The following is an 18,296-nucleotide window of genomic DNA, read 5'->3' on the forward strand; positions in this document are numbered from 1 at the left end:
TAGAATGGTGCTTGATATAATTTTGGCTGATCGTGGAGGAGTATGCAAATTGGTGGGGTCAGCGTGCTGTGTATTCATAAGTGACTCCTCCCCCCACGATATTTGATGCAATTAAGAAATTGCATGTCCCAAGTTCTGAAATTCATGTTCCCACAGGAGGTTGGAATCTGAATATAAGTTCATTGTTTTGGGAACTGCTACGATCATGGGGATGGAAACTAATTGCAATTTTGGCTATGATATTTGGAATCTTCATATTCTGCCGTTGTTGCATACAATGCCTGCCAGTCCTCTGCTCCCAAATTACAAATGAGTGTGTACATACAATTAGAACGAAACCTCTTCGCATGTAGTGAAGGTGCACAACACGAAAATGAAATAACCCTATAGTCGAATGATATGTATAATATGTTGGCCAGAAGCCAATCGCATCATGTGACAAACATCGCAATCTAGGAATCGTCAATGTAACCAAAGGGTGTCCATTTTGTGAAATGTCGGCCATTTGCTTTTTTTCTTTTCTGTCAAAATACTTTGCAAATGTATTCTATGCTTTAGACTAGCACAGCGTGCAAGGCCACGGCTTGAGCGCTGAAATACTACCACAGACAGGAATGTCAAACTGTGCAGAAATACATTGTTTTTCTCTCTCACTAAGTCCTTTAAGTCGAGCAGAAGCCGCATCTAATCAGTAGTCCAGGTGCCGGGTTGTCTTGCAAGTGCTGTTGTAAAAAGCAGTTAAACATGAATTGTTGTCCTTCGCAGAGAGTGGTATTTTCTGCTTCAGAATTATCTGACCCTTAGCTCATGAGCCGAAACACACAGAGAACGTAGTAAAGAATGTTTTGCTGCCAAGAACACAATATCCTCGCCGAGCCAGAGCTCCATGTTCCCCATAACAGAAAGCTGTCTTTGCTGCCTTTGCTAAAATAACTATGTTTAGGCTGAATGAAGACTTGTCATAACGTGTCATAATTATCAATCACTGAACTCTAGCCTGTATGACATGTATGAGGGCGGGTCGAACTGCCTTAGCAAAGGATATGTCTAATGTGTATATATATTGCTACTTGAGCGCGGTTCGTTCTCTCGCATCTCACGGTGTTTGGGAACACACGTCGTGAGGCGGTGAGACCCAGTCGGCCGACTGAGAATACTTTGAAATAAACCAGACTTGTTTTGAAAACGAACCTCGCGTCCGACGTGTCATTCTGGTATATGGTTATTGTGCCTTAGTTTCCATATGCGTACTTTATGGCCTAGCAAGTGGGTTGGAGATCTTAGAGGGTTGGTTCTGTACAGAGGGGTCAGTGGATCTGGGTAGGATTTAATGGGAGGAGGTGAGGTAGATGTATTGTAGCCTACAAAGGCCTCAGGGATTTCGCTCTCTGCTTTTCCCTCTGTATAGTACAGTGTCTCACCTGGGGCATTTCCCTGGGTTCCATTATCCAGGTGATCCTCCTCCGTTTGTCTACCCCTATGTTTGGGCTTTGAGAGGGCTGGTTTTTCTCCTTGGCCACCTGAATAAGGAATTTCCGAGATCTAGTTGGGGAAATAGCCTCAGGATTGGAAAGTTGCAAAAATAAAATATTTCCTAACAGATAGGGCTAGGGTAAAAGCGGCAGACTTGGGTTCATTGGTAAACATTTTCAGCGGTGAGAAAATTGGTGGTTCTATAATGTTCTTGTGAAGGGATGCATCTGCAAGGGGGTGTACTCCCAAGCTTTGATTTTCTCGCTTATAAAGTGGTAGGCTTTGCTACACAGACCCCACATTGAAAAATATTCAATGCTAAAATCTATAGTTGATATGTGTTCTTTGCGGAGCCCAATCTACTGATAAGCCAGCTGCAATGCCATTTGACAATATGTCAGCTACAGAGTAAAATGCTAAATCAGCCTGCTGAAACCCAATTAATTCCAGCAGACATGGCTGCATTTAAAAGTATTGGCACTCCTGCCCAAAATAATTAACTGCATAACCTCAGTTAAAATTGTCAAAACCCAATGTAGTGTCATTTATCATTTCCACAGGACTTCCAGGGCAGAACCATTTGTTTATTGCTTTTGGCCTGGATGTTTCACCGAGAACGTATGGTTGGCCTTGCCCAGGATGCTCTTTGTTCTCAACTTTGAAGCTGTGGCACCTTTCCCCAGAAGAAAAGGGCATACTACCTCATCTAGTGGTGGGGAGAGGGCTACAAAAATACTGGGACAAGGAAGATGAGTTGAGTAATGCAGAGCAAAGAAGGCCAATAGCACAAGCTGCTCTATAGTTGTTGCGATTGCATACCTATGGCCAGAAAATTTAAACAGTACATGCAGTTGACTGAGGCTCGCTACCGGACAAAGATGTGCCTCTCGGTACAGGAAGAGATCGTGAGGCAACAGAGTTTGTGGAGCCAACCGGCAGAAAGGAAAGGAAAGGGACAGAGAGAGCACACTGCTGGAATGCCAGAAGCTGACGTAGGGCTCCTGGGCATTTGGAGTAGTTGAGAGGCAGCGTTTGCCTTACCAAAGCCGAAATGAAGCAGAAGAGCCCAGCAGGAACCGTGAACGGAGGCGGCAAAATGGAAGGAAAACGCTGAACGCACGCCACCGGCTTGCCGCGGGAGAAACAGAGTAAGCCAGCAAGAGCCGATAAGAGCACCCAAGGAAAGCTGGGATAACAGGGCATATTGGCAGCCATGCCAAACCTGAATAACTGTTAATGAAGCAAATGAAGTACATGAGAGAGAACAAGCAAGTGAGCATTTCTTTAAAAGGGAAAATGGAACACAAGTAAGACACTTTCAAGTAGTTTGTGAGTGCAAGCAATACACATATAAGAAAGGCCCTGGCAAGATAGTATACCAGGCAGATACAATATCAGATAAAGCAAATCTATCAAGTTTGGAAGTGTGCGGAGAGCCTACATGAGAAAAGGCCTAGCAGGAGAGTCAAGTAACAGGTGTGGATTCGAAAATAAGGATCTGTGCGCTAGTAGTCACTAATAAGTTATGGTATGAAAAGTAGTTAAGGAGATAGTGTAAGCAGCACCTCAACTCCCACCAACCAATCCACCCTGGTTGGAATAGAATTGAAGTATTACAGGAGGAGAGGGGGTGAGTGTGCGCTTTACACTAGTACAATAAAAAACAGCTTGATAAGTAGTTTGATATTTAATTCACAACAGCCGACACGTTTTTCGACACACAGGTCGTCTTCAAGGCTGGTAAATGTGTAGTGATGCAGGATTAAACATACACACAGTAGCAAGGCATATAAATAAACACAGACAATAAATGATAAAATGAAATACCCAACACATTATATCACATAGATGTTAAGGTTAACACAAGACGCAGTGTATCAGTTGCGTTGCATAATTAAACAATAAGAAATAAGTAAGAGATATGCAATAAACGTGAACAGCCCAGAAAAAGTGTGGGCAAGTACAAAGAATATACATAATAAATAATATAACACATACCACATGTCCAGTTGGGAGGGAGGGACAGGACGCAGCGTGGGAAATATCGGGAGACAAATACGGTTTGTAAAAATGAAATAAAGGTACGCATGAGCATCAAATTGAAGTATATAGGTCTGGAACAGTAGATCAATTCACGTGGAATAGTAGTATCGGTGATGGTGGGTTCAGCATCTAGTGAATGGTAAACAGGAATATCGCCCAATGATGTCAAGGCAACCGTTAACCTCCAAACCGACTGTCAAAGCACCAGACACCAGTAAAGTGATGTTCAGGGAAGCCAGAATGCATAGTAAAAATTAACTTAAGTGCCAGGTTGGCTCAGGGCAAATTAAACAAAGGCATTTGAATGCCATATGACGTGTAGATATCAGGAAGGATATGAAGAAAAATAACGTGCAAGGGTGCTAATAAAAAAGGTGGTGTGCACGTGAAAATAAGAAAAATATAAAAACAATGAAGATCCTTACCGCACTTGAAATTCAAATAAAGAGCTCCTCAATCAATAGAGGCAAATAACCTAAGATGGTACTAGTAGCATAAAGTGGGTAAACTGCCAGGTGAAAAATGCAAAAGTACAGCACATACCTTATAGCAGGCCGTATGTTGGGACGGCTCAGTGGATAAGAACAATCAAGGATGTTCTACCGGCAAGGTGGATATCATGCCACAATGGCGAATAATATATAACCTGAAGAATTGGAGACCACAAGCCAATTAAAATACTATTATCCATGAAACTGGGAAAAAACGGCACACAATACACATGGCCCTAGGAACAGGATCACAAATTGATTCAAAAGCACAGAATGGAGGGAGATGTACTTACTCGTCAAATCGAGCTGCAACAATCAAACGGGAAATCCCAGTAACAACCGCCAGTGGGGCGAGTCAAAATATAAGAACGCTGTGTACGTCACGGAAGTGACATCTGCAGCGTTGCGGGTCGATGACGTAATTGGCGTGACGTCGAATGTAAACAAAGCTAATTTCAACGGGGGAGAGCCAGAACGATGAATGTGTCAATAAGACACGAAACAGGGTAGGCGGGCTACGATGAAAGAAGAAAGGGTGAAAACGAAAGTGGATACAACAGAAAAACACGGAAAAACCATGCCGGGTGAAAAGGTGACAAAAAGTTAAGAAGGAGAACAGGTAGAAGAACAGAATATCAGAAAGCATCAATTTTGGAAATTCGGGAAACAACGAGGAGGTTTCCTGATAGAATGGAAAGGAAGTAAGACTCAAATAATTGAAAGAGGGTGGTGTAGTGCTGAATGAGTAAGGATGATTCATATGATGGTAAGGCAAGATAGGAACATCAAAATTGAGCCGTAAAAGAACGGTTGTTGGGCCAGAATATCAGTCCGCTATACTGAAGATTAAACAACGGTGCCATAGATGTTGGTGCTAGGACAGAAGTGGAACAATCAACGGTACCCGACAACTGGTAGATCATGAAAGGAACAAATGGGAGTGATGGGCTACAGATTTATGGGGAAAATTATTAAAGCTGGCTGATCCATATTTATGTAAATGCAAAATGTCATAAAAATACATGCATTTCATGATCAGAATTAAGACCTCGAAAGGTACAGCGAAGAAGGCAAATGAGTTTGGCCTCCATTTGCCGTAATTTAAGTTGTAAATTGCCTCCCCTTTTACCCGATTGCACTTTCATCAAACCTGGCAGGATAGTATACCAGGCAAATACAATATCAGATAAAGCAAACCTATCAAGTTTGGAAGTGTGCAGAGAGCCTACATGAGAATAGGCCTAGCAGGAGAGTACCCCAAGCAAATTAAAGCTGCAAGGAAAATACACATATGAGAAAGTCCTGGCAGGAGAGTATACCAGGCAATTACAAGTTTGTTCATATAAGTAAGCCTTGGAAGAGAAGCACACCAGGAAAGGACACGCTGCACAGTGTATAAGAAAAACATCACCTAAAAGGTCCTGAGAAAGATACACCAGGACTAGCAAAAGGTTGTGCTGATCAAGAGGAGAGGAGTGAAAACCTGGCAGGAGAGTACACCAGGCATCCTAAAAAGATTAAAACAAGGAGCCAAGTTGTTTTGTGTTTCAGTTGCGTTGTTGATCAAGAGAAACTCAAGGAACTGATATATTTGAATATATAACGGAGTGAAGCGAAATCCAGCAGAAGGGAACCACCCTTTGGAAAAAAGAAACTCTAGCCTTTTCGAACTTTTGTGTTGGAGTTACGCATTTTGCTTTTTGGGCGTTTATAAACCACTCAAGGCCAAAGACATTACCCTTTTCACCTTAGAGTTAATTTTGTTAGAATGTGAGGGTCAAAATACCTTTGGACACGGGACGGTTTTGCTTTGGACATTCTTAACAGACCCGTAGTTTTGGTTTTAGGTAGGGAAACACCTCTTAGAGCAGAGAGAGAGGCATTTCCCCACCCCTTTTATTTTAATACAAGTCTTTGGCCAAAGCCATGACTCCCTTGTGTGTGTCTTATCCTTGGCTCATCACAGCACCCAGAAACCAGTTCGATGAATTTGAGACCCTGAAAGAAGACAGGAAGGTATCCTTCAGTGGTTCGGCTTCCCTGGCCTTGTTCCATGAGCCCCGGTGAAATTCAACATTCCACTTTATGCTTTAAGGACATTATTGAACATTTTTGACTTTCCAACACCATCGTTTACCTGCAAACCCCTGATCTTCAATACCCAGAGTGCCAAAGTCTGCATTCTGTATGCATCCAACTACAGGAGTGGGTTGACAGTGCTTTTAATAGTTTTGTGTGTCCTTTTAGTTTACTTCTATAGAACCTTTATTGGACATTTATTTTATTTTGGAACTTACTATGCTATTGTTTTGAATGCTGGCTCACACGCTCGAGGAGAATTATCTTCTCTCTGCCCATGTTACTTTAAAGAGGCGAACGAGATATACCATTCACGTTTTGTCTGTTTCACCTCTTGACCAAAAATGATCTTCTAGTAGTAGTGTGGGTCCAAGTAGGAGTTTAGAAACCACTACAGATCCCTCCACTTCTACAGAGTACAGCAGAGTAGTCATTTTATCACAGTTCTCAGGTAATTGTTCAAGTTATCAGGTGTTTGATACGCCTTCAATTACAGTTCAGTAAATGAAGCGAAAAAATATAGAAACTTGCACACATAATATACTATCGTGCGTGGATCTAACGAGGGAGAAAATTGTTGGAAAACACTTGCTAAAACATTGTTTTTGGTGAGCTAACTAAAGCCTACAATAGGTCTACAAATGAAAATGAGAAATATAATGCCATCTTATCGGCTTAGGATTTACTATAAGCAGGTTACACAAAGAGTGGCCTAATATTGTAAAGGCTCATTATGATAAGTCCTAATAAGCTGGACGTATATGAAACTAAAGTACTTCATGGTGTAAGATTGTAGTCTGGAGATTTAAAAACTCTGATAGCCAGAACCGGCACCAAAGGTATATTATAAAGACGAGACTCCTCTCTTTGCACAACAGGGGATGAATTGCCCCTGTGTCTCCAAGCAAATGATAGACAACCCTATTGCAGAGCCATACTTTGCTGTGAAAAAAGAAGATCACACAGATCCAACCAACCCCTCCCACAGGAAAAAATTAAGGTAATGAATTTATGATTTTCTCAAAGGTCTTGGTATCTCCACAGAGATGCTGGGAGTATCTACTGTCATGCCATCAGTTTTCTCTCCTGACTTTGCATGTTATTGGTATGGTAGATTCTTTGGAAGAGGAAAATACATGTCCCCTGGGAAGACTTATGGAGTATTTTTAGGCTAGTTTCCGATTTCTAATCTTTTATGTTGAACAATTTTCTAGGGGGATTGGCGTATTGCACAGATGTCCACTTAGTACTGGAGCTCCAGATCCAGGTGTGGGTGGAGGATTCTCGGAGGTCAGTCAACTCGAATCAAGTTAAACCCACACCCAGAGTAGGGTTTTTCTGGTGGAATGCCGCAATAATGTTTTTATTTAATGGATGTCTGTCCATATCGGATCCGGGTAACTTTTACCCAATGTGTAGAATCCAGCAATGGTGTAATAGAGCTTTCTGTTTAAACCCCCTCTGCATGGAGAACTGCTAATGACAGATGCATCTATATAGTAAAAACAACAGAAATAGTATGGGATCCTGATAAGTCAAGGATCAGGTCACCTTTTCTTGAGCCACCAAAATCCCCCTACCCCTAATATTCGCATGGTGAATTTGGCAAAGAGTGTTGTCCTTTCTTTAAAGATGAGGCTAAACAAAAGGGGAAATAGGAACTAAGGGATATTTATGTAAATGATTTGGAATATGCAAATGTCCATGCAAAGCATTTCACAAAAATAATTGCAGGCTAGGAAGGCAAAGTTGCTAGGCATAATTCTAAATAAAATAGAAGTGAGAGTTTTGAACACCAGAACGTCATACAGCGCCTCAAGGCAGGTATTGTCTGGAGAAGACTAGGTGGTTAGAACTAGTTTCAGACTGGAGCAACCAGTATTGTAGATGGAAGCGTTTGAAGGAAAACCTCAAAAGGGCATATGTCCAAAAACCATTTGCAAAACAGGAAGGCAGATTTCAGACTCACAGAGCAACACTGTTTTGAATGAAAAGATGAAGGGGTGTGATGGTACTGTGGGGTAGTGGTCTTGGCAAGCAAACAGTATAACAGAATGGGTGTTAGGACAGCTTGGGGGAGAGAAGGAACTGTCCTGGTTCCTAGAGGGCAGTAAAATAAAATGTCGGTAGTCCCAAATGACTAATGTTCATCAAAGTGCACAAAATAGGCTTACTTCGAGGGCACTGAAAACCAAAGTGGAAGGAGAGGGCAGGGGAGGGAACAGCTGATTAATGTGGATGAACCTGGGCAATCTGAGATCCAGCTAGAGTCCATTTGTATTCAAAGGAGGATGGGACAAGGAGGGGCAATGAAACGAGGATCAAAAGGGCTCAGGTTCCTACCATGGATGTTTACCATAATAATAGAAGTATACAAACATGGGTCAAATGCAGCATTTTAAATTGATAAACACACTTGGAATAAAAGAATGGTGCAACTAACTCAGTGTCTCCATGGCAATCCAGCGTTCTTGGTGGCCCATAAAACAACTGTTGAACTCTGAATGACAACTGAGAGGAGAATACCAAAGGATGGCCTCAAAGCTCCTAGACTCCTCTCTGTGCAAAAAGCTAACCCGTCACAACCCTGTAGTTTTACCCTTTGTTTGCAATGTACAGTGGTAGGCCTCTGAGTGAAACCATCAATCGCTGGGCCCCCCAGCCGCTGCTCTAGTCACTTCATCAGTCACTGGCCATGGTAGATCTTCCCCTGGACTGCCACAAATCAGCCAACCAACTTCGAGGAGGCCAGTGGAAACTGAGCAGTCCAGCTCATGCTCCTCCACTGCAGACCTACAAATATCAAGACGCCTCACAGGGAGAACAGAATTCATGAACACTGAATGCTACCTCCAACTCCACTACGCCTCATGCACCAAAAGAAAAAAAAACCTGCACTACCCCCAGCCATGCTCCACTGCCATACACCCCAAAAATAAAGATCAAACAAGGACTCCAGCCGCCGACCCCCACCAAGGTTGGTTGCGGCAATAATTTGAAAAATAAATGTTTACTTCAACAATCAGATTCATGAATGTGTGGGTTCCCTTCATTGATCCCACCCACAGTGCAGGCCCTAATGTTACAAAGTATAACTGTATTGCACACTTGGGATGTTTACAGGGAGTTATCCAGTCAATAATAGATACACTATACTTAAAGGACTTTGACTAAGGGTTGTGTGCTAGAAGCGCAAACCAACTGATATCTTCATATGTCCAAGAACCATACTGTCTGCCCATAATGCATTGTCTTTTTTTTTATACATGGTCTGACCATACATTGATTTTTTTAATGTCTACGATTATGTTTTGAAGACTACTTTGTGTTATCACATTTTGCATGAAGAACATTATTACTATTCGTTTCTATAATGTAAATATCAAAGAGTACACTATTATTCATGAATCCCCATCTAATCAAAGCATAGGAAAGTTTATTGAAGACGTAGTGTTCTTGCATTTTGCATGAAGTACATTTTTCATATTGGTTTCTATAATGTAATTTTCAAAAATGCATTTTTATTCTTGAATCTCCATCAAATGAAAGCTTTTGATAGTAAAAAAGCATAAAATAGTTGATTATAATGTATAGAACTGATTTGAAGTTGAAGGAAGCAAGTTGCCTGATCACATAAGGCACTTGACCAATGCTCTGACATCTGGGAGTTAATCACATGGGATTATGTATACATATCCCTTCCTAAGAAGGGGCACTTGAATCACATGAGCGATGCGCAACAGGATGACTTACCATTCACCAGCACTATGTTCAGTCCTCTGCCAATGTTTTCCAGGACGCTGCTCATCAGCCTGTGTCAAAGAACCGAGGGGCTTGTTAGCTATGCACAGTGAATGCAGCATTTCACAGCAGAGTACGATCCCCAGGGCGAAGTGACACAGAGGCAATGTAATCTAACAGGTGTAAGGTGCCAGCGAGAGGCAGGGTCACATAGAAAAAGATGAAGTCTCAGTGAGAGCAAGCAGCGGACTCTAAGGGTTGGTACAATGAAAACTCGCAATAGACAGCAATGGTGAATGGCAGGGAGAAGAATGTTTTAATCAGTGAGCATAGATACCTAGTATTTGTGTATTTTATAGATTCACATATATAGAATATTCCACCAGTCAGGCTGGGAACCTTTGGAAACCATTTTCATTTGTTTATGCTCCATCAATCTACTGCTCATTTAAGAGCTCATGCACAGCTAGGCAATTAGGACGACCACTGTTGCCAGCCCACAGTTTCACTTTCACAGTCTTGACGCATATTCACACTATATAAATATCCCTAAACATTACTATATAAATATCACTAAGAGAGGGGTGCAGGTGCAGGTCAACTTATAAAAGACAATACTGTGGGTCAATAAGAAACAAACTCATTCCCAGTGTTGGGTCTTTCATGGACACATTTTAGAGTACCAAGCAGTGCTAGAAGCCTTGAAGAGCAGTAATAAAACAAATGATTCCATAACTGGGATGGAGGGAATAGGTTTCACAATCCTACTGGTCAGGACTGTGCATCTTCACGTGCTGTTGAGTCCAAGCAGAAGATTTAGTCAGGTCCAGGTCAAACTTTAAAGCCCTCTTTGCGTCAAACCTATGCAGGGCCTTGTCTTCTGTGCTGATCATTTTCTGAAATAACTGTCAGGGAGATGGTTTGGTTAATGTGAAAGGTTTAGATCACCTTTTAGATCATGTGCATATTTGTTCTTACCTCTGCCCTGACCCTGAAGAATTTCACAAAAAGGGCTAATGCGCTGACAAGGCTTGCAGCTCTCACAACTCCATACCTATGTAATGGCCAGAAGGAATGCCACCTTCCAAGACAAAACCTCAGATCATAGGAGTACATTGGTTCCAATGGGGAAGCCATCAGCTTTGACAGCATTGCATTCAGTTCTCACGCTGGAGCTTGTCAATGAATCAACGGAAATGCGCGCAAGAGACCCCCTGCGAATCGACTTAACCACGAGAACTGCAAACAAGGATTCATGGCCTGGTCTCTTCCTTTACCTCATGATGGCAGATTGGTGGCCCTATATCAATGAATGCTACATATCACTGTGAGCCAAGCTGAGAAAATAATGCAGAATCTTGTGGGACTGATGCAGAACTGGAAGCAGGTCTGATCAAGTACACCAGCAGCAGAACCTTTTCCATTTCTTTGTGTAGGCCTACCTGGTAGAGATAGCCCCTTGCACCTGCCAGAATGTCCAGGCCATTCTGCCCCAATGCTAAATGGCTGTGACCTCAGAAGATACACTGCCAAATTAAGAGATGCTGGGTTGTGATGGGGCACCTGGCCCTGCTGTCTGGCAGTGTGTCATTGTGAAGCAATAGGATGTGTGTCTCCAGCAATAGATGCAGTAGCTCGGAGTACAAAGGCTGCCGGGCAGAAATCAGGGTTATTGGGATCATCTTGCAAGGGACGCTTCTTACCTTGTTGACCACTCTCTGAATCAGAAAAAGTGGGGGGGTGAGCATATTCCTATATTCCAGGCCAGCTCATCAAAAACAGATTCTCCCATCCATCCATCCATCCCCCCTCCCACCCGAGATTCAAAAAGGCATTAGCGAGAAGCGAAGAATCAGCATTTTCTATTTTCTGCTGTGACAAACAGTTCAACATCTTGGCACCACCACACATCAAACATCTCTTTCAGAAACTGAGCATCCAATTCCCATTTGTGGCACCCTTTATGCTCCCTCCTGAGCAGGTCTGCAGTGGCATACTTGCGGACAGAGATGCACCAATGACAACTTCACCTGATGCTTCTGGCACCACTGCCAAAGCATCTGCACCTCCCAGGACAACTGCAGGGACTTGGTCCTCCATACCTGTACATTTAGAACATGGCAGTTGTGTTGTCCTTCTGGGTCCCGTCTGCCTTAACAGAAATCCCACAGAAAAAGCCCAAGAGGGCCAACTAAACTGCTCTCGGCTACAACACATGGATGTGAAGCATTGATTTCTCTGGGGACTAACACCTGCGAACTTGGAGGCTGTGCACATGCCCCCCCCCAACCCCCAACCTGAAAGACATGAGTAATGAATCCAATTATAACATTACTCCCTTTCCGGCAGTGAGCTTCCCCCATGTGGCCAGGGAACGGCAGCCACCATCTGATCCTGACCCTGGGGGCGGCTATATGAGGGAGGATCACATTGGGGGGAGACAACCTCTGGGAGGATGTGGTGGTGTCAGAGGATGAGACATGGTATCCCCCTGTCCCCTTACAGTATGAACCTCCCATGTGTAACACTCAAATGGCCTATTGTGATTTATTTATTGGGTATTTATAATGCGCCTATACACAATGTGTTTCTAGGCGCAACAAGACAAGAGGGCTGGGGGGACAGGGAGGACAAACCAAAACGATCCTACTAGGTCTTGTGACATACAGAGCGTGCAAGTGCAGTAAGAGAAGTGCAGGGGTTGGACAGGGAGAAAAAGGGGAGTGCCAGTCAGGACGGAAGGGCCCTGTGAGAAAAAAAAAAAGGAGTGCCAGGTGGACGTAGCCAGGGGAAGCAGTGTGTGCAGGGAAGGAAGGTCCATGAGCTAAGTGTGAGGTAGGCACTGGAATGGCTAAAAGGGTGCAGTCCCAGCCAGGCTAGTGCTGGTGCGGAGGGGCCTGGAAGGGAAAGTGCAGGTTGTGGGAGCAGGGGGTCCGGGGAGACTAAATGCAGGGGTAGACTGGAAAGGGGGCGCCTGGTGCCCTGGAGACACGGAGGGAACCAGGCAGCCAGTCAAGAAGCAGACAGAGACATTAGCGGGGGAGGGGGAAGGAAGCAGTGAAAAGGAAGGTCTTGAGAAGCTACCGAACTTAATGAGATCCGACCTAAGTCTAAAAGGGGCAGGGAGGTCATTTCTGAGGGAGGCACCTGCGGAGGAGAGAGATCAACCCCCCACTCTGGTGCCGTTCAAACATGTAAATGTGAAAATAACTGAGTATTTGAGAAGCTTAATATAGATGAATTTGAACACATCTTATACACATTTAAACAAAATGGGTCATACAAAATGGACAAATAGTTAAATGAGCATCTCTGGTAGCTCCTGGTGCCCCTGCAGTAGCTCCTACCTAGATGGTGATGCTTGATGCCCACGAGCTGGTTTTAGCTCCTGCTCATTGAATTCCAATTTCGAACCCTGCTCGCTTGGAAAAGCATCTGATCAGCAGAGTTAGAGCTGGAGGACCGAACGGCTCTAACAGGGAGGTGTTTAGGCAGAGCGAGTTGGATGTAGAGTGGTCCCATGCCCCAGAAACGTTGTGGATGATGCAAAGGGTCTTGAACTTGATCCTCGCAGCAACCGGGAGCCAGCAGAGATTTTAGAGCTGGAGAAATGCGGTCCCTGGGCTTGAGGCCAAGGATAAGTCTTGCAGTCCTATTTTGGAATAGTTGAAGGGGGTGAAGGGAGGAGTTAGGGAGATTGAGGAAGAGGCTGTTGCAGTAGTGCAGCCTGGAGAGGACCAGAGCACTAGAGACATTGAGTTTTTGGGGGAATTTGAGGAAAGGGAGACTGCCTCTGAGGAGGTACAGCTGAAAATGGGCCTTCTTGACAAGGCTCGTGCTGCAAGGAGAAAAGGAGTGAGAGGAGTCGAAGATGACACCAATGTTTTTTGGCTCGCAGGAGTGTGGGAGGGAAAGAGGGAGCAGGGGTCCCAATGAGAAGGATCTCTGTCTTACTGGCATTAAGGCAGAGATAGTTAGCAGAGCACCATGCCTGAATAGCAGAGGGGCAGCCAGGAACGAGAGAGGAAGGGGAGGCGGCAGAGGAGGGGAGCTTGAAAGAGAACTGCGTGTCATCCGCATAACACTGGAAGTTAGGAGAGAAAGTGGAGATCAAGTGGGTTACAAGTGCCAGGTAGATGTCTAACAGCCAAGTCAGAAGGACAGATCCCTGAGGAACTCCGCAGGCGAGTGTGAGATAGGGGAGAGAAAAGGGCCCAGTGGACCTGGTCCGTGATGCTAAGGGTATCACAGAGCCGATTTATCAAGGTGCACGACTGACCGGATCAACAGGCAGAGGAAAGGTCAAGAAGAATGAAAACAGAAGGAGAGCAGGAATCGAGATTAGAGAGCAGGTCCTCACAGGTGTTCAGGAGAACAGTTTCCGTGCCTCTGGAAGCTCTGAAGCCAGGCTGGTGGTAATGGAGACAACCAAGAGGTTCAGCGTGGTGGATAGACTGGGAGATGGCCATCTTTTCCAAGAGTTGGCAGAGGAAGGGGGTAATGGAGATAGGGTGGTAGTTTGCCAGACAGAAAAGGTTGGCAGAAGGCTTTTTGAAGAGAGGGTGCACAAGGGAGTGCTTGAGGAGTGGGGGAAGGATCCAGTTGAAAAAGGCTGAAGCAAGGAAGACAATGTTGTCCTTGATAGTTCTTGAGGAGCAGGGGAACCTGCTTGGATGAGACTTTCATAGAGCGGACTGGTCTAGAAATCTCATCATGTGTGTCTTATGGCAGAAAAAGAGGAGAGCAGGAGGGGAGAAGAAAAGAGAGGGGAGCCCAATGAGGTCTGAGAAGATTCTCATCATCATCATATTAAGTTTATTCGGAAGCAAATTATCCATAAACCCTGCTCCCTCAAAGGAGAGTGCTGAATCTCCAATCTACAGACCAACTTTCAAACACTGACTGGTCCTCAAAAGATGCTCAAAAGATGCTCAAAAGATGCTAGAAACATCCCTAGAAAGATCCCTTCAATGTTTTCATGTAAGTAAGCTAAAAAGGACTATTGTTCCAGGAAAAACATTAACACTGCGACGAAGAAGAGGAGTGGAGGAATGCAGAGCAGGAGTAGTCCCAAGCTCAGGCAATGCATAGTTGCTGGGAGCATGCACCTGTGCCTGAGACATATAAAATACGACTGCCAGAAACCATAGTAGACTGGTGCTGGGAGTGGGCTGCTCCTCTATGGACAACCCACGGGTTGAGAGGAAGACAGTGGAGTCAACCAGCACAAGAGTTGAGAAGAGGTAAGCTGCGAGAGGAAGACTAAACACAGCGGGAACGCCAGAAGCCAGTGCAGGGCGCCTGGGCATTTGCCAGTGGAAGGATTCGGCGAGACACTTACCGAAGACCCATACGAAGCAGACAAGCCCAGCAGGAAATGCGGGAAGCAATGACGTGGAAAGCCGAGATGCGCAAGGAAGAAATCACCCAATGACTTATCGGCAGGCTGCAAGACGGACAAGGAACGCCACAAAGAACCAGTGAATCCACGCCGGGACGAAAGGAACACCGGGGCGTATTGGTGAGCACACTACATGCGAGTAATTGAACAAAACAGAAAGAAAGCAGTTTGGTAAATACAAAAGAGAAAGTGAAAGTGGATCTGCTAAAGAAGGGAACCTTTGAAGTGTGCCTATATGCACCAAATATAAATATAAGAAACAGTAACATGTCCGTACAAAGTGAACTAGCAATACGACTAAGCTCGTGAATTGCTAAAAGTGGAAGTATGAGCAAAACATGAATGAGGAAATATGCCATTGGTATAATGAATCAGCCAGAAGGGCGAATATAGTGAACTTTCTAGAGTGGAAGTGCAGACAAAAGAGTACGAATGAAAAGCACTGGCCGAAGAGTATAACGGGCAATAAAATTGTGTGAATACAAGAAGTCCTGGCAGGAGAGTATGCCAGGCAACTAAAATTGCTTGACTAAGGGAGCAGAGAAAACCTGGCAGTAGAGTACACCAGTATCTTGACAACTCAAAGGACAAAGATCATTTTGTATGCTTTTTGGTATGATCAAGAGGAAAGACGAGAACTCTTGTTTTTAAGAAAACGTGAAGAACGATCCAGGGGAAGGGAGACACACTCTCAAGTAAGGAGCAATATCCTTCAGAGACTTTTTGTTGAAGTTACGTATTGCTTTGCGCCCATCTGAACACTAAGACCAAAGACATTATCCTTTTCACTTTAAAATTCACTTCCTTGGAATGCGAGGTTCAGAATAGTACTTTGGACACAGGACGGTTTTTGTTTTGGACATTCTGATAGATCCTTAGTTTTCAGTTTAGGGAGGGAAACACCCTTAGTGCAAGTACAGCGAGGCATTTTCCCAAGCCCTTTTCTTTATCAATAAAGGTCTTTAACCAAAAACCATGTCTAACTTGTGTCCGAGTTAGATTCCTGACTCCTCACATCTGGTCATTCACGACATACTTTGCCAACACCTTGAGACCGCTTCCCAATTTTCAGCAGACTGCATCAAATGGGTTAAATAATTTCTTACCGATCGGACCATGAGAGTCTTTTCCGACAACTCAGCAGCCCCGCCAGTCGCTGTGACCTGTGGCGTACCGCGAGGCTCCTGTGTGTCACCACCACTTTATAATGACTTCACTAAGCTCCTATTTGATAAACTGGACAATATGGGTATAACGTATACAAACTACACGGATGATACGCAAATACTCATACCCATTACTGGATGTCACGACACCGACTCCAAAAGCCTAAACAAAATATACTTGGCCATCCAGGCTTGGATGGCACTTAATGAATTAGGTTTTAACGATGATAAGACTGAGTTAATAATCAATGGAAACAAAACTAAACTCAGCAACCTCCCCCGGACTTACAAATCTTTCAATATTGATGTTAATACCATCACAGTTGCTAACGAAATAAAAACCTTGGGGGTATATATCGACTCCTCTCTAACCCTAAATAGACAGGTCAATGCTGTTGTCTCCTCAGCAGCCTACACCGCCAAACTGAAAAGAGCCAGTAGACCGTTCCTCTCTGCTGAGAATTCTATCAACCTGGCCAGAGCCTTGATATTATCCAGGATCGACTATTACAATTCTCTATTGGCAGGAACAAGCTCAAGAAATATCAAAAAATTACAGGTTGTTCAAAACAACGCTATCAGAGCTGCCTTAAACATTCCTAGACACAAACACATTTCTACCATCAGGAGGAAGATCCACTGGCTCCCTGTCCAGGACAGAATCAATTTCAAAATCCTCACGCTTACTCACAAATGTATTGCAAACAAGGCACCCTCATTCCTCAGTAACCTCATCCGCAAAGTCCAATCCAACAGACCAACCCGCTCTCCATATACCAATCTTCTCATCACCCCTAAATACAAAAGACAGAAAGCAAGGGGATCTAGCTTCCCTACTATAGCACCTAAAATGTGGAATGCCCTCCCCACTCACCTCAGAAACGACACCTCCTTCTGGTCCTTTAGAAAAAAAATTAAAAACCCTACTCTTTAGGACAGACCTACTTCAGTAGCTCCTTAGGTATTGCCTCAAAAACGGTTCTACCTGTGTATATAAATGTATTTGGTTTAATGTGTAAAAGGGTACTACTTGTATATGTAAATGTATATTGTGTAATTCTGTAAAAGTATAATTCTGTAACTCTGACGCTAAGCTTCAACTACCTGTAACCATCTTCATAAGTTTGTATTCAGTGCCTAGTTGCCTTGGGGCTTTGAGCACTTCATAAATGAATAAATAAATAAAATATGCTAGACACCAGCATCATGTGATGAATCCTGTGGCATCATCACCAAACACCAGCCTAAAGTCACCTCCAATATGGCTAGAGGAGGGCAGCCGCTACCCAAGCCTAAGCCTGGGGGTAGCATCAGGGGTGTGAGAAACCTAGAGGTGTCTCACCCACTAGTCCCCAGGGATATGTCATCCAGGTGGCCAGGACACGGCCATCGCTTTTGGATCCAGTTCCTGAGGGTGGACCAGTCCGGGAGGATCACCTGGGTGAGGGCTCTACGGGGAGTGGGTCACCGGATGGTGAGACGCGGTATCCCCTTCCCTGTGACACCTTTACCCCATCCTACCAGGTAGGAAAATTAGGATCACAACCCCCACCCCTTTTACAACAAAAACACTTTCTCACGGACAGCCCGCTATGAGAGAAAAAGGACTAACGCCTGGCCGTATACCTGACGTGTCCCAATACAATGGTCAGGCAAGGTCAGGCAATTACGATCACACACTTGACTTCCATTACACTTCCCCACACGGATAAAAGGCAGAGCACGAGAGCACACTTTGAGCGAGGCAAAGGAAACAGCAGTTCCAAGATGGCAGTTTAACACAAGGAGAAAGACAACAAAACAGAAGGGGATCGCGAAGAGGTAAGTGCCGTTGACCTTTTTGAAAAGAAACTGTTATTTCCACGAAACCTCGAGAATAGAAAGCGCAAGACCAGGAAACCA

General features: G+C 44.2%; 1 protein-coding gene across 1 annotated transcript in view; it reads right to left on the reverse strand.

Annotated features, from left to right (window-relative positions):
- Positions 1–18,296, reverse strand: part of FAM3A (FAM3 metabolism regulating signaling molecule A) — a 458,496-nt gene that overhangs the window by 201,901 nt on the left and 238,299 nt on the right. Inside the window, exon 6 of the mRNA XM_069645229.1 lies at positions 9,840–9,898. Coding sequence (XP_069501330.1) covers positions 9,840–9,898 — 59 coding nt within the window. The remainder of the gene's footprint in view (positions 1–9,839; positions 9,899–18,296) is intronic.

This window comes from Ambystoma mexicanum, chromosome 2p, assembly GCF_040938575.1.
Source record: "Ambystoma mexicanum isolate Mex_15411 chromosome 2p, UKY_AmexF1_1, whole genome shotgun sequence".
Lineage (NCBI taxonomy): Eukaryota > Metazoa > Chordata > Amphibia > Caudata > Ambystomatidae > Ambystoma > Ambystoma mexicanum.